This window comes from Oncorhynchus masou, chromosome 13 (assembly GCF_036934945.1).
Source record: "Oncorhynchus masou masou isolate Uvic2021 chromosome 13, UVic_Omas_1.1, whole genome shotgun sequence".
NCBI classification, from domain to species: domain Eukaryota; kingdom Metazoa; phylum Chordata; class Actinopteri; order Salmoniformes; family Salmonidae; genus Oncorhynchus; species Oncorhynchus masou.
Window position 1 is genome coordinate 19,872,848 of NC_088224.1, and position 16,905 is coordinate 19,889,752.

At 42.8% G+C, this 16,905-nt stretch overlaps 1 protein-coding gene across 4 annotated transcripts in view; it reads right to left on the bottom strand.

Moving 5' to 3' along the window:
* Positions 1-16,905, bottom strand: part of LOC135551890 (collagen alpha-1(XVI) chain-like) — a 124,157-nt gene that overhangs the window by 27,403 nt on the left and 79,849 nt on the right. For all 4 annotated transcript variants that reach the window (XM_064983164.1, XM_064983166.1, XM_064983163.1 and 1 more), the window contains exons 25-40: positions 15,388-15,441; positions 14,654-14,704; positions 14,391-14,525; positions 13,918-13,953; positions 12,918-13,025; positions 11,822-11,944; positions 9,233-9,286; positions 7,477-7,518; positions 5,389-5,424; positions 5,202-5,255; positions 4,964-5,032; positions 4,750-4,803; positions 4,339-4,365; positions 1,663-1,719; positions 1,332-1,367; positions 1,039-1,110 (exon numbers count right to left, since the gene is read on the bottom strand). In XM_064983164.1, coding sequence (XP_064839236.1) covers positions 1,039-1,110; positions 1,332-1,367; positions 1,663-1,719; positions 4,339-4,365; positions 4,750-4,803; positions 4,964-5,032; positions 5,202-5,255; positions 5,389-5,424; positions 7,477-7,518; positions 9,233-9,286; positions 11,822-11,944; positions 12,918-13,025; positions 13,918-13,953; positions 14,391-14,525; positions 14,654-14,704; positions 15,388-15,441 — 1,008 coding nt within the window. The remainder of the gene's footprint in view (positions 1-1,038; positions 1,111-1,331; positions 1,368-1,662; positions 1,720-4,338; positions 4,366-4,749; positions 4,804-4,963; positions 5,033-5,201; positions 5,256-5,388; positions 5,425-7,476; positions 7,519-9,232; positions 9,287-11,821; positions 11,945-12,917; positions 13,026-13,917; positions 13,954-14,390; positions 14,526-14,653; positions 14,705-15,387; positions 15,442-16,905) is intronic.

Consider the following 16,905-nt stretch of genomic DNA (forward strand, 5'->3'; position numbering starts at 1 on the left):
AAATCCAAAAAAGATCTGTTAAATTCTACAATCACCTAAAAGGAAGTGATTCCCAAACCTTCCATAGCAAAACCATCACCTACAAGACATGATCCTGGAGAAGAGTCCCCTTAAGCAAGCTGGTTCTGGGGCTCTGTTCACAAACACAAACAGACCTCACAGAGCCTCAGGACAGCAACACAATTAGAACCAATCATATCATGAGAAACAAAAAGATTATTACTTGACACATTGGAAAGAATTTACAAAAAAAACAGAGCGAACGAGAATGCTATTTGTCCCTAAACAGAGAGTACACAGTGGTAGAATACCGGACCACTGTGACTGACCCAAAATTAAGGAAAGCTTTGACTATGTACAGACTCAGTGAGCATGGCCTTGCTATTGCGAGAGGCCACCGTAGGCAGACCTGCCACTCAAGAGAAGACAGGCTATGTGCACACTGCCCACAAAATGAGGTAGAAACTGAGCTGCACTTCCTAACCTCCTGCCAAATGTATAACCATATTAAAGACACATATTTCCCTCAGATTACACAGACCCACAAAGAATTCAAAAACAATCCAATTTTGACAAACTCCCATATCTACTGGGTGAAATACCACAGTGTGCCATTACAGCAGCAAGATGTGTGACCTGTTGCCACATAAAAGGGCAACCAGTAAAGAACAAACACCATTGTAAATCCAACATATATTTACAGTATGTTTATTTATTTTCCCTTTTGTACTTGACATTTGAAATGTTTTCATTCTTTTGGAATGTTTACTGTTAATTTTTTATTGTTATTTCACTTTTGTTTATTATCTAGTTCACTTGCTTTGGCAATATAAACATATGTTTCCCATACCAATAAAGCCCTTAAATTGAAATGTAATTGAGAGAGAAGAGCGAGAGAGATAGAACAGCCAAGGTACATTCATGTTGATGAATGAGAGGTGAAAGATGTACAGCGATAAAGAGGAATGGGTAAGTAAGGAGTGTGTTGTTAAGGGTTAATTGACATGACCCCACCACCCTGAGCCCCATCTCTCCTACCTGGGGTCCTGTGATGCCGATGAAGCCCTGTGGCCCAGGAGGACCAGGAGGACCTGGTTGTCCCGGAGCCCCCTGGAACACACACACACACACACACACACACACACACACACACACACACACACACACACACACACACACACACACACTGAGTGAACCACACAGCATTGGCAGGCACCATTCATAGCCTAATTGTTCCAACAACAAACACATATTCAGTTGATATTTAGTCAATATGACACAAGAGAAAACCAAGAGGCAGACATGGCTAGTAGATGACATAGAGATCAGACCTGCCACGTGTTTCCTCCCATAGTTCCTGGTGCTCCCTGCAAGGCAAGAGTAGTCAAATTCAGAGCACATCATCAGCAGATCATATGTGTTCAAACACTGACACCCTGCAGTGAAAAATAATCCTGCAGATGAACTCAAAACCAGTTATAAAAAAGAGCTGAGTGTGTGTGTGTGTGTGTGTGTGTGTGTGTATGTGTGAGTGTGTCCCCTGCAGAGAGATAACTACCCTGAAGTTGAACTCAGAACAGGTTTAAGATGACCACGTTGAGGCATGTGTGTGTGTACTGTATGCATGGGTCTGTGTGTGCATGTTGACATAGCCATACTCACCGGTCCACCTGTTCCTGTGTATGGAGGGCTGATACAGTTACAGTCTCCAGGTTCACCCTGAAAACACAGATCTCTCATAGATCACACAGAGAAGCTGTGAAATAACCAGTGGCGTGTATTCATGGATGCCATGGGAAGACAGACTTCCCCCCCAAAAATTGACCAACAAAAAACAATATACAAAATAAATATTTCGAAAATCTAAATAATTTATTTTGACTCTGTGTGATTCATCATTTTCCTTCAATTAGCAAGAGGCTGAATGTATCTCACTGGAGAAAGCATCTGAATGAGCGAAACAGAGACCCTCTGTCTCAGTATGTGTACCCCACCTATCTAATGCTGTTTGGTCAAAAAGAGTATGACATTGTTGCCGCCCATAACATTGAATGCAAGGGAAGCCAGCGAGCATTTGGACTCCCTTGATAAAAAAAAGGTTAAATAATAGCTAAAAAAGGTTCAATAATAGCTAATCAGTTGAGCTAAACTGAGTGAGTATCAAGGGAAGACATTTTGGATTTGTCTTCACATCAACCACATCAAAAGCAAAATATAATTTACGGAAAATAAGTATATTGTTGAATCTCATTGGGTTGTTTCCTCCAGTGGCTAGCCAGCTAGCTAAAATCAGCCCTTTCCTAAATTAGCCACTAGGTATTTGGACTTGGTTTTACCTAATTCTCTGTACTGGCCAATGATTATAACTATGATTCTGATCCAATCATAAATTGATACATTGTGCCCCTGATCTGAGAGGATGGAAGTTCAGCATGTAGCTAGATGTAGGCTAATGTTAACTAGCTGGCTAATTATTGCCCATGAATGGAAGTTAGGCTAGCGAGCATTTTAGCCAGGTAGCCTAGCAAAAGAAAAACTAAAAGCGTGTACTGTATGACAGACTACTAGACCGTTTTGCCAACATGAAAGAGAGGAGGATGGCATTGGCTTTTCTCTACAAGTAGGGTGAGCCACTTCATATTGAGCTCACGTTGATTGGACTAAATTGTCTTTGGCATCTTTTAGTTGCCACTGTATTAGACTAAGCTCACGTTATTTGATGATGTTGAAGTTGAAATGGTGCTGGACTAGCGGAAACAGCTCCTGTTTTCTTTGCTACTCTCTCTGGTAACTATCTGTGGTTCTAAATCAATAGTTGTTAAGTATTCTGAAAATGTCGGAAACATTAATAACTTGCTTGAACATGCTGTAGGTCATGTAACTGTTTGTTAGAGGCAATATGTTTTGTGGACTTCACAGAACAGACGCTGCTCTACAGTTTTGTGTTGAAACAAAGTTGACGTGGAATTTATTCTGCTACTGTGTCTTCTTATTCATATTTCAATAATCCTAGTCCTATTCAGTTGGTCTGATGGTAGCTCTAATTAATAGTCCTAGTCCTGTTCAGTTGGTCTGATGGTAGCTCTAATTAATAGTCCTAGTCCTGTTCAGTTGGTCTGATGGTAGCTCTAATTAATAGTCCTAGTCCTGTTCAGTTGGTCTGATGGTAGCACTAATTAATAGTCCTAGTGCTGTTCAGTTGGTCTGATGGTAGCTCTAATTAATAGTCCTAGTCCTGTTCAGTTGGTCTGATGGTAGCTCTAATTAATAGTCCTAGTCCTGTTCAGTTGGTCTGATGGTAGCTCTAATTAATAGTCCTAGTCCTGTTCAGTTGGTCTGATGGTAGCTCTAATTAATAGTCCTAGTGCTGTTCAGTTGGTCTGATGGTAGCTCTAATTAATAGTCCTAGTCCTGTTCAGTTGGTCTGATGGTAGCTCTAATTAATAGTCCTAGTCCTGTTCAGTTGGTCTGATGGTATCACTAATTAGTCCTGTTCAGTTGGTCTGATGGGGCGGCAGGGTAGCCTAGTGGTTAGAGCGTTGGACTAGTAACCGGAAGGTTGTGAGTTCAAACCCCCGAGCTGACAAGGTACAAATCTGTCGTTCTGCCCCTGAACAGGCAGTTAACCCACTGTTCCCAGGCCATCATTGAAAATTAGAATGTGTTCTTAACTGACTTGCCTGGTTAAATAAAGGTAAAATTAAAAATTCAATTAAAATGGTAGCACTAATTAATAATCCTAGTCCTGTTCACTAATTAATAATCCTAGTGTCATGCCCTGGCCATAGTTTACTTTCTATGTTTTGATTGGTCAGGGTGTGATCTGAGTGGGCATTCTATGTTGGATGTCTTGTTTGTCTATTTCTGTGTTTGGCCTGATATGGTTCTCAATCAGGGGCAGGTGTTAGTCATTGTCTCTGATTGGGAACCATATTTAGGTAGCCTGGGTTTCACTGTGTGTTTGTGGGTGATTGTTCCTGTCTCTGTGTTTTCGGACGTTTGTTATTTTGTTAGTTTAATCATGTATAGTTTCCTTATTAAATAAAATGAATCACAACTACGCTGCATTTTGGTCCGCTCCTCCTTCCCACAACGAAAGCCGTGACACCTAGTCCTGTTCTTAAAGCTCCTTTACTTCCCTTATCTATTTGGATCCCACACACTTGTCACCTCCTCTGCTACTCTGTCTGTGCCTTGAGGGTGTGTGTGTGTTTGTGTGCGTGTAAGCATCTGCCTATGTGTGTGTTTGTGTGTGTGTGCTGGTGAGGCATCCCCAGTGATTACCATCTGTTACCCCCTGCCTCCAAACCTCTTAATTTTCAGAAATGCTAGGTTTACCTTGTCCCCCTTGGCTCCGTCAGTTCCCTGCAAGACCGAACACACACACACACACACACACACACACACACACACACACACACACACACACACACACACACACACACACACACACACAGTTAGTGTGGCCTTGTCATTGCAGACGATAAAGCTTGCAAGGAAAGGAGTCAGGAGCAGAGAGGGGCGACAGGAGACACTATGGCTCTGTTATGGATTGAGGCGGTCTTCATTCGCTATTAGACTAAATATAATCATCTTTAAAATTTAAAAACACTGACTCTGAGTCTGTAGAAACTAGTGATCTTAGCTCACACACTATTACACAGTACTATGAAAGGTATACAATTCACACTGACTACACAATTCCAATACTATGTGACTGTGTTGTGTTTTCAATGTGACGCCACTCACATCTCTTCCATCAGCTCCTGGGATTCCATTGGATCCACCTTTGCCGTCTTTACCCTGGGTTGGGAATGGGATAAGTATGGAGGCAGCAATCACTCAATGGCTTTGACACACACACACACACACACACACACACACACACACACACACACACACACACACACACACACACACACACACACACACACACACACACACACACACACAAATATCTTACCGGGGGTCCTGTAACACCTACACCCTTGGGCCCTTGTGGCCCTGGAGGCCCCTCCTCTCCTTTAGGACCCTGTGAAAAGCAAATACATACACACAAGAATGATAACTTTGTGGCTGTGTATGTGTGTTTATGTGTTGATGCACGTATAATGTATGTATGTGTGTGTGTGTGTGTGTGTGTGTGTGTGTGTGTGTGTGTGTGTGTGTGTGTGTGTGTGTGTGTGTGTGTGTGTGTGTACCATGTCCCCAGCAGGCCCAACTGGTCCAGTAAGTCCTCTAATTCCCTGAGGACCCTGTAGAGGAGGAGCATGATGCAAATTAACATGATAGAAGGAGACTACAGAGACCATTATACAGTACATACTAGAGGCAATCATATTTAATATGTATTTCATCATTATTTCATCTAATATTTTTTGGACTTACTGCCACCCCTGGTAGGCCTCTGGGTCCTTCTGCTCCCTGAAAATAGGAGAGAGCGAGAGAGCGAGAGAAAGGTTTAAAGAGATGGGTGGTGAGTTGAGCTTAGAGACAAACAGATGATTCATCAACAGTAGAACAATGGCTGAACCTTCATGAACAAGTCTGGATATTGTCTTCCTCATTCCATCTCTCATTCCCATCACACATGCTCTCGTTTCTTCGTGTGTATGTGTCTTGTGTGTGCGCGTGAGTTGGTGTGTGTGTTTGTACACAAACCTGCATGTGTGTGTATACAGTATATCTGACTACCTATATACGTGAGGAATGTTAGCATGTTGATGCAGACTGTGAGCATGTTGATCCTGAAGGAATGTTAGCATGTTGATTCAGAAGTAATGTTAACATGTTGACCCAGAAGGAAGGTTAGAATGTTGATCCAGAAGGAATGTTAGAATGTTGACCCAGAAGGAATGTTAGAATGTTGACCCAGAAGGAATGTTAACATGTTGACCCGGAAGGAATGTTAACATGTTGACCCAGAAGGAATGTTAGAATGTTGATCCAGAAGGAATGTTAGCATGTTGATCCAGAAGGAATGTTAGAATGTTGATCCAGAAGGAATGTTGATCCAAATTATGTGCAAACAACATTTATTCTACCAGCCCAGTGGATATGTGGGTAATAAAAAACATGTAAGTATGGGAAAGCTTCAGAAAAACAGCACCAAAAATGTATTTTGAGGTGAGCAATCTCTTCAATGTTTACGAGTCAAACTCATTCCACGGTGGGTCGAGTGTCTGCGGGTTTTCGCTTCTTCCTTGTACTTGATTGATGAATTCTTTGGACACTGTGTTAATTAACTAACCTCCAAACGAGCTTCAATGCCATACAACTCTCCTTCCGTGGCCTCCAACTGCTCTTAAAACCTAGTGAAAATAAATGCATGCTTTTCAACCATTCGCTGCCCGCACCTGCCCGACCGACTAGCATCACTACTCTGTACGGTTCTGACTTACAATATGTGGACACTACAAATACCTAGGTGTCTGGTTAGACTGTAAACTCTCCTTCCAGACTTATATTAAACATCTCCAATCCAAAATTACATCTAGAATCGGCTTCCTATTTCGCAACAAAGCCTCCTTCACTCACGCCGCCAAACATACCCTCGTAAAACTGACTATTCTACCGATCCTCGACTTCGGCGATGTCATTTACAAAATAGCTTCCAATACTCTACTCAGCAAACTGGATGCAGTCTATCACAGTGCCATCCGTTTTGTCACCAAAGCCCCTTATACCACCCACCACTGCAACCTGTATGCTCTAGTCGACTGGCCCTCGCTACATATTCGTCACCAGACCCACTGGCTCCAGGTCATCTATATGTTAATCCTAGGTAAAGCTCAGCTCACTGGTCACGATAACACCACCCACCCGTAGCACGAGCTCCAGCAGGTATATCTCACTGGTCATCCCCAAAGCCAACACCTTTGGCTGCCCTTCCTTCCAGTTCTCAGCTGCCAGTGACTGGAACAAATTGCAAAAATCGCTGAAGCTGGAGACTTATATTTCCCTCACTAACTTTAAACATCAGCTATCTGAGCAGCTAACCGATCGCTGCAGCTGTACAGAGTCCATCTGTAAATAGCCCACCCAATCTACCTACCTCATCCCCATATTGATTTTATTTACTTTTCTGCTCTTTTGCACACCAGTATTTCTACTTGCACATCAACATCTGCTCATCTATGACTCCAGTGTTATTTGCTAAATTGTAATTACTCCACTTCCTATTGTGTTATTGACTGTACGCTTGTTTATTCCATGTGTAACTCTGTGTTGTTGTTTGTGTCGCACTGCTTTGCTTTATCTTGGCCAGGTCGCAGTTGTAAATGAGAACTTGTTCTCAACTTGCCTACCTGGTTAAATAAAGGTGAAATAAAAAATAAATAAAAATAAGGTCACTGATTAGTAAAGAACTCCCCTCACCTGGTTGTCTGGGTCTTAAACCCCAAAACCATTAACCACGAGGCCCTCCATGGAATGAGTTTGACACACCTGACCTAGATGTTCAAAATAATGTCTTACCTGAGTTCCTGGGATGCCCACCCCTTCAACTCCTGGGTCACCCTACAGGGAGCAGCACAGACACACACACTGAGTCAGCACAGACACACACACTGAGTCAGCACAGTCACACACGCTGAGTCAGCACAGACACACACACACTGAGTCAGCACAACCACACACACTGAGTCAGCACAGACACACACACTGAGTCAGCACAGACACACACACTGAGTCAGCACAGACACACACACACTGAGTCAGCACAGCCACACACACTGAGTCAGCACAGCCACACACACTGAGTCAGCACAGACACACACACTGAGTCAGCACAGACACACACAATGAGTCAGCACAGCCACACACACTGAGTCAGCACAGCCACACACACTGAGTCAGCACAGACACACACAGTGAGTCAGCACAGACACACACACTGAGTCAGCACAGACACACACACTAAGTCCGCACAGACACACACACACTGAGTCAGCACAGCCACACACACTGAGTCAGCACAGACACACACACACTGAGTCAGCACAGACACACACACACTGAGTCAGCACAGACACACACACACTGAGTCAGCACAGCCACACACACTGAGTCAGCACAGCCACACACACTGAGTCAGCACAGACACACACACACTGAGTCAGCACAGCCACACACACTGAGTCAGCACAGCCACACACACTGAGTCAGCACAGACACACACACTGAGTCAGCACAGACACATACAATGAGTCAGCACAGCCACACACACTGAGTCAGCACAGACACACACACTGAGTCAGCACAGACACACACAATGAGTCAGCACAGCCACACACACTGAGTCAGCACAGACACACACACACTGAGTCAGCACAGCCACACACACTGAGTCAGCACAGCCACACACACTGAGTCAGCACAGACACACACACTGAGTCAGCACAGACACACACAATGAGTCAGCACAGCCACACACACTGAGTCAGCACAGCCACACATACTGAGTCAGCACAGCCACACATACTGAGTCAGCACAAACACACACACTGAGTCAGCACAGACACACACACTGAGTCAGCACAGACACACACACTAAGTCAGCACAGACACACACACTGAGTAAGCACAGCCACACATACTGAGTCAGCACAAACACACACACTGAGTCAGCACAGCCACACACACTGAGTCAGCACAGACACACACACTGAGTCAGCACAGACACACACACTGAGTCAGCACAGACACATACACACACAGTGAGTCAGCACACACACACACACACACACACACACACACACACACACACACACACACACACACACACACACACACACACACACACACACACACACTGAGTCAGCACAGCCACACACACTGAGTCAGCACAGCCACACACACTGAGTCAGCACAGCCACACACACTGAGTCAGCACAGTCACACACACTGAGTCAGCACAGACACATACACACACAGTGAGTCAACACACACACACACACACACACACACACACACACACACACACACACACACACACACACACACACACACACACACACACACACACACTGAGTCAGCACAGCAACACATACTGAGTCAGCACAGCCACACATACTGAGTCAGCACAGACACACACACTGAGTCAGCACAGACACACACACTGAGTCAGCACAGACACACACACTGAGTCAGCACAGACACACACACTGAGTCAGCCACTAGTGAAATTTACACCAACCCTTGTACGTGTGCATGGCAAATGATCATACTGTACCTGGCTTCCTTTTGGTCCTATAGGCCCTTGGACACCGGGAAGACCTGGTTTGCCCTGGTAGATGGAGAGATAGAAAGACAAGATAGAGAAGGCAAATAAAGAGTGTGTCACAAGTTTGGACACACTCAGCACTCATTAAAGTTTTTATTTCATTTTTGTATTCTATTTTTGTATTTTTTATTCTATTTTTGTATTCTATTTTCTACATTGTAGAATAATATTGAAGAAATCAAAACACATATGGAATCATGTAGTAACAAAAAAAGTGTTAAACAACAAAATATATTTTATATTTGAGATTCTTCAAAGTAGCCACTCTTGCCTTGATGACAGCTTTGCACACTCTTGGCATTCTCTCAACCAGCTTCATGAGGTACTCACCTGGAATGCATTTCAATTAACTTCTTGGTGACAGGGGGGACATATTGAGTAGCTTGGATGAATAAGGTGCCAAGACTCTGTCCCAATATATTCATATTATTAGTAGAATTGGATAAAAAACATTCTGAAGTTTCTATAACTGTTTGAATGAAGTCTGTGAGTATAACAGAACTCATATGGCAGGCGAAAACCTCAGACAAATCCAACCAGGTAGTGGGAAATCTGAGGTTTGTAGTTTTTCCAACACTTTGCCATTCCAATATACAGTGTAAATGAGGTCATATTGCACTTTCCACTAGATGTCAACAGTCTTTAGTACTCAGATTATTGCATGGTTTGCTTTTTCCGTAAAAAGCAAACCAGACACAGCGGTTGCATTAAGGAGAAGTATATCTCTAATTCCATGTATAACACTTGTATTTTCATCAACATTTATGATGAATATTTCTGTAAATTGATGTGGCTATCTGCAAAGTCACGGCATGTTTTAGAACTATGGACGTAACGCGCTAATGTAAAATGAGATTTTTTTTATAGAACAAAACATACATGTATTGTGTAACTTGAAGTCCTATGAGTGTCATCTGATGAAGATCATCAAAGGTTAATGATTAATTTTATCTCTATTTGTGTTTTTTGTGACTCCTCTCTTTGGCTGGAAAAATTGCTGTGTTTTTTCTGTGACTTGGTGGTGACCAAACATAATCGTTTGTGTTGCTTTCACTGTAAAGCCTTTTTGAAATCAGACACTGTGGTTGGATTAACGAGAATTTTATCGTTAAAATGGTGTAAAATACTTGTATGCTTGAGGAATTTTAATTATGAGATTTTTGTTGTTTTGAATTTGGCGCCCTGCACTTTCACTGGCTGTTGGCGAAGTGGGACGCTACCGTCCCTCATATCCCTGAGAGGTTTTAACAGGTATGCCTTGTAAGAAGTTAATTTGTGGAATTTCTTTCCTTCTTAATGTGTTAGAGCCAATCATTTGTATTGTGACAAGGTAGGGGTGGTATACAGAAGATAGCCCTAATTGGTAAAATACCAAGTCCATATTATAGCAAGAACAGCTAAAATAAGCAAAGAGAAACGACAGTGCATCATTACTTTAGGACATGAATGTCAGTTAATCCGAAAGATTTCAAGAACTTTGAAAGTTTCTTCAAGTGCAGTCGCAAAAACCGTCAAGTGCAATGATGAAACTGGCTCTCATGAGGACTGTCACAAGAAAGGAAGACCCAGAGTTACCTATGCTGCAGAGGACAAGTTCATTAGAATTAACTGCACTTCAGATTGCAGCCAAAATAAATGCTTCACAGAGTATAAGTAACAGACACATCTCAACATCAACTGTTCAGACTGCGTGAATGAGGTCATCATGGTTGAATTGATGCAAAGAAACCACTGCTAAAGGACACCAATAAGAAGAAGAGACTTGATTGGGCCAAGAAACATGAGCAATGGACATTAGACTGGTGGACATCGATCCTTTGGTCTGATGAATCCAAATTTGAGATTTTTGGTTCCAACCGTGTCTTATGAGACGCAGAGTAGGTGAATGGATGATCTCGGATGATCTCAGCATGAGTGGTTCCCACCATGAAGCATGGAGGAGGTGGTGTGATGGTGCTTTGCTGGTGACACTGTCAGTGATTTTTTTATAATTCAAGGCACAGTTAACCAGCATGGCTACCATAGCATTCTGCAGCAATATGCCATCCCATCTGGTTTGTGCTTAGTGGGACTATCATTTCTTTTTCAACAGGACAATGACCCAACACACCTCCAGGGTGTGTAAGGGCTATTTGACCAAGAAGGAGAGTGATGGAGTGCTGCATCAGAGTGAATGAAAAGCAGCCAACAAGTGCTCAGCATATGTGGGAATTCCTTCAAGACTGTTGGAAAAGCATTCCAGGTGAAGCTGGTTGAGAGAATGCCAAGAGTGCGCAAAGCTATCATCAAGGCAAAGGGTGTTAGTTTGAAGAATCTCAAATATAAAATATATTTTGATTGTTTAACACTTTTTTGGTTACCACATGATTCCATATGTGTTAGTTCATAGTGTTGATGTCTACACTATTATTCTACAATGTAGAAGAAAAAAAAGAAGAAAAACCCATGAATGAGAAGAGGTGTCCAAACATTTCACTGGTACTGTATGTGTAGAGCTAAAACAGTACATCTCAAAGGTCAGTCATGCTGCAGACTTACATGTTTCCCTGCTTTCCCCTCTCCTGGGGGTCCCGGGTTGCCCCTCTCTCCCTTGGCTCCCTGCACCCCTCCTACACCTATCTGCCGTCCAGAGACAGGCGCACAGCTCTCACACGCATCTCCCTGGTGATAGATACAATACAACAACATTCAACAAGAGAGAGAACAGTCTGGGTGAGTTGGTTACATTATATAGTTAGACAGGCAGACAGACAGTCTATAGATAGACGCAACGTCAGCACAAGAACTGTTTGGAGGAGGAATAATGGTAAGGAGCTGTTTTTCATGGCTCGGGCTAGGTCCCTCAGTTCCAGTGAAGGGAAATCTTAATGCTACAGCATACAATGACATTCTAGACGATTCTGAGCTTCCAACGTCTTGGCAACAGTTTGGGGAAGGCCCTTTCCTATTTCAGCATGGCAATACCCCCGTGCACAAAGTGAGGGCCATACTGAAATGGTTTGTCGAGATTGGTGTGGAAGAACTTGACTGGCCTGCATAGAGCCCTGACCTTAACCCCATCGAACACCTTTGGGATGAATTGGAACGCCGACTGCGAGCCAGGCCTAATCGCCCAACACCAGTGCCCGACCTCACTAATGCTCTTGTGGCTGAATGGAAGTAAGTCCCCGCAGCAATGTTCCAACATCTAGTGAAAAGTCTTCCCAGAAGAGTGGAGGCTGTTATAGCAGCAAAGGGGGACCAACTCCATATTAATACCCATGATTTTGGAATGAGATGTTAGACGGTCATGTAGCATAGATAGATATATATTTAATTAGTTATTTAGTTAGATAGATAGTTTGATTGTTAGTTAGATGGATAGTTAGATAGTTAGATTGTTAAATAGTTAGTTAGTTCATCTGCTATACATGATGTTGAAGATAGTTTATTTAATTAACAGCCTTTTATAGCATCATCTTTAATAAGCTTATGCAATCTTATATTCACAATCTATATAGGCATAAGGACACGTTATAAGATAGATATCTTGGACAGATAAGGAAGATGGACGGATAAACAGCCAGAAAGCCAGCCAACTAACCATCCAGACAGTCAGGCTGACTCATTGATTGGTTGGTTGGGTGTTCCATACCTTCTCTCCCTTCAGTCCAGTTAGTCCATCCCGACCAGGCTCTCCAGGCAGGCCCTGGGTTCCATGGGTGCCAGCTAATCCTTGGTCTCCCTGCTCACCCTGGTCGCCCTAGCAACAGACATATGCATTTGATCAACAATAGGGATGTGGTCTGTGACTCGTACTTGAACATTCATAAATAAAGATAATATAACTATAGTCCAAAAATCATTCAAGCCATGTCTATGAATGAAGACTAATTATCAATAGGCTTAATCTGAGTTTGTGATACCAGATTCTTCAATTGTATTTTAACTGCCAGTCTTAGCTCAGGTAAAATCAGTGCGTGCTACAGATTCAAGGTAATTTAAGGTGGTCCGACTGACTCCTCAGAGGTCCTACATTTTTTTAAGGTGGGCTGATTTTCCAGTGGACTTCCCAGTTTATAGGGACTACGGTTATTTAAATTGGACCAAGCCCTCCGGGGACCTAAAGTTAATTTAAGATGGACTCATTTGCAGATGGGACCGGAGGCTTTTCTAGGTTTTCCTAATGACATTGCCTGGTTTAAGGTGGTCTGAGGACCCCAGAGGCACGAGTTAATCTAATGTAGTCTGATTTCTCTGCAGTCGTTTTAGGGGTATCTGCTCATTTAAGGAGGACTAAAGTACGTGGAGATATTAGATGATTTAAGGCGGTCTAGTCTGCTTGTTCCCTGGGGCAACAGGCTACATTCAAAATAGACTAATTTCCCTGGGTTATTCAATGTCTTATTTAAGGCAGACTGATTTTCCTGTGGACATTATGTTAACTAAGGTACTGAGTTCCCTAGGGACATAATTTAAGTCAATGTGATTGGATTTCTCTGCAGGCAACAAGGCTATTTAAGGTGGACTGAATTCCCCAGAGGCTTTATCACATATCCTGGCACGAGCTGAGGATGACTACATTACTGTCCCTTCGCATCTTTCAATTCTATTCAAAGACTTTTACAAAGAAAAACCTGTAATGAAGAACTTACCTTCTCTCCCCTTAGACCATCACGACCTGGCACACCCTGTACAAGGAGACAGGAAAAGACAGAGATTTAGAGTCATACGCACCTATAAGATTATGCACGCGCAGGCACACACGCACGCACACACACACCTGTGCAAGCCTCTACCCATTCAGATATAAACCCGTTGACTCAGCGCTAACCACCGAGGCCCATGTAATTAAGCTGTGAGACACAGTATCTTACAATTTAATTGAGATTTATAGCTCACCTTAGCGTATCCTGTGGTAGGTGGGGGATTACCTGCATATGTCACGACTTTGCCATTATTTAAGTTGCAGACATACAGTGATCTATGGTCAGTTTGGTGTTTTTAGTGGCATGTGTATGTTGTTGGCTTAGTCATGTTAAACAAGCATGGTCAAAGTAATGCAAACCAGGTCGACAAATTAGGCAGAGTCCTCATAGCCCTCTTCTCTCCAGGTAGAGGGTCTCACCTGTTTGCCGTCGGTGCCCTCTCCTGCAGGCCCGGCGGGCCCTGGAGGGCCAGTTTCACCCGCTAGCACCTTGACGGAGGATGTCCCACTGCCCACCTCAGAGGGAGAAGACTGGCACACCCCACATGACGCACCCTGGGGTAGAGGGGAGAAACACTGGCTTAGGACTGTTGGCAAAAGATACACACGCACACACATGTACAAACGTATAGACATATTTTCACGTGTAAAGATTTATGCACACAAACTAACACACACTTCACCTTCTCTCCTTTAGGGCCTGCAGTTCCTAGACCAGGAATCCCTGGATCTCCCTGTCAAAAGAAGCACATACCAAAACACAACACATCAAACCAAACCAAAACATAACATAACACATCATACCAAAACACAACATAACATACCAAAACACAACATAATATAACATATCATACCAAAACACAACACATCAAACCAAAACATAACACATCAAACCAAAACATAACATAACATACCAAAACACAACATAATATAACACATCCTACCAAAACACAACATAACATACCAAAACACAACATAACACATCATACCAAAACACAACATAATATAACATATCATACCAAAACATAACATAACATACCGAAACACAACATAACACATCATACCAATACCAAAACACAACATAATATAAAATATCATACCAAAACACAACATAACACATCATACCAAAACACAACATAATATAACATATCATACCAAAACAAAACATAACACAACATACCATTACACAACACAACATAACATATCATACCAAACACAACATAACATAACACATCATACCAAAGCACAACATAACACATCATACCAAAGCACAACACAACATAACATATCATACCAAACACAACATAACATAACACATCATACCAAAACACAACATAACATATCATATCAAAACACAACATAACATGATGACACCACCCAGTATTAGATGTAGTGTTTGTTAGCTCCACCCTCTCACCTGTATCCCCTTCAGTCCATCCTTGCCACTAGGTCCTCTGGGTCCAGCTTTGCCCTATCAGATACATATAATGCCTTCAGAAAGTATTCACAACCCTTAACTTTTCCACATTTTCTTGTGTTTACAACCTGTATTTAAAATGGATTAAATTGAGATTTTGTGTCACTGGCCTACACACAATAACCCATAGTGTCAAAGTGGAATTATGATGTTTAATTTGATTTTTTTTATAAAAAAAAGAGTTAAAATCTGACAAGTCTTGAGTCAATAAGTACTGAACCCCTTTGTCATGGCAAGCCTGAATAAGTTCAGGAGTAAAATTGTGCTTAAAAAGTCACATAATAAGTTGCATATACTCTGTGTGCAATAATAGTGTTTAACATGATTTTTGAATGACTACCTCATTCATCCTTGCCCTCTAAATACACCTCTGCTGTTTTCAACCAAGATCTCAGCGATCACTGACTCATTGCCTGCATCCGTAATGGGTCAGCGGTCAAACGACCTCCACTCATCACTGTCAAACGCTCCCTGAAACACTTCAGCGAGCAGGCCTTTCTAATCGACCTGGCCGGGGTATCCTGGAAGGATATTGATCTCATCCCGTCAGTAGAGGATGCCTGTTTTTTTTTTAAACGCCTTCCTCACCATCTTAAATAGGCATGCCCCTTTCAAGAAATTTAGAACCAGGAACAGATATAGCCCTTGGTTCTCTCCAGACCTGACTGCCCTTAACCAACACAAAAACATCCTATGGGTTTCTGCATTAAAATCGAACAGCCCCCGTGATATGCAACTTTTCAGGGAAGATAGAAAACAATATACACAGGCAGTTAGAAAAGCCAAGGCTAGCATCCTGCAACACAAACTCAAAAAAGTTCTGGGACACTGTAAAGTCCATGGAGAATAAGAGCACCTCCTCCCAGCTGCCCACTGCACTGAGGATAGGAAACACTGTCAGCCACTATAATTGAGAATTTCAAGCATTTTTCTACGGCTGGCCATGCTTTCCACCTGGCCACTCCTACCCTGGTCAACAGCACTGCACTGCCCACAGCAACTCGCCCAAGCCTTCCCCATTTCTCCTTCTCCCAAATCCAGTCAGCTGATGTTCTGAAAGAGCTGCAAAATCTGGACCCCTACAAATCAGCCGGGCTAGACACCTGGACCCTCTCTTTCTAAAATTATCTGACAAAATTGTTGCAACCCCTATTACTAGCCTGTTCAACCTCTCTTTCGTGTCGTCTGAGATTCCCAAAGATTGGAAAGCAGCTGCGGTCATCCCAGTCCTAAAAGGGGGGGACACTCTTGACCCAAACTGCTACAGACCTATATCTATCCTACCCTGGCTTTTTAAGGTCTCCGAAAGCCAAGTCAACAAACAGATTACCGACCATTTCGAATCCCACCATACCTTCTCCGCTATGCAATCTGGTTTCAGAGCGGTTCATGGGTGCACCTCAGCGACGCTCAAGGTCCTAAACGATATCTTAACCGCCATCGATTAGAACAATACTG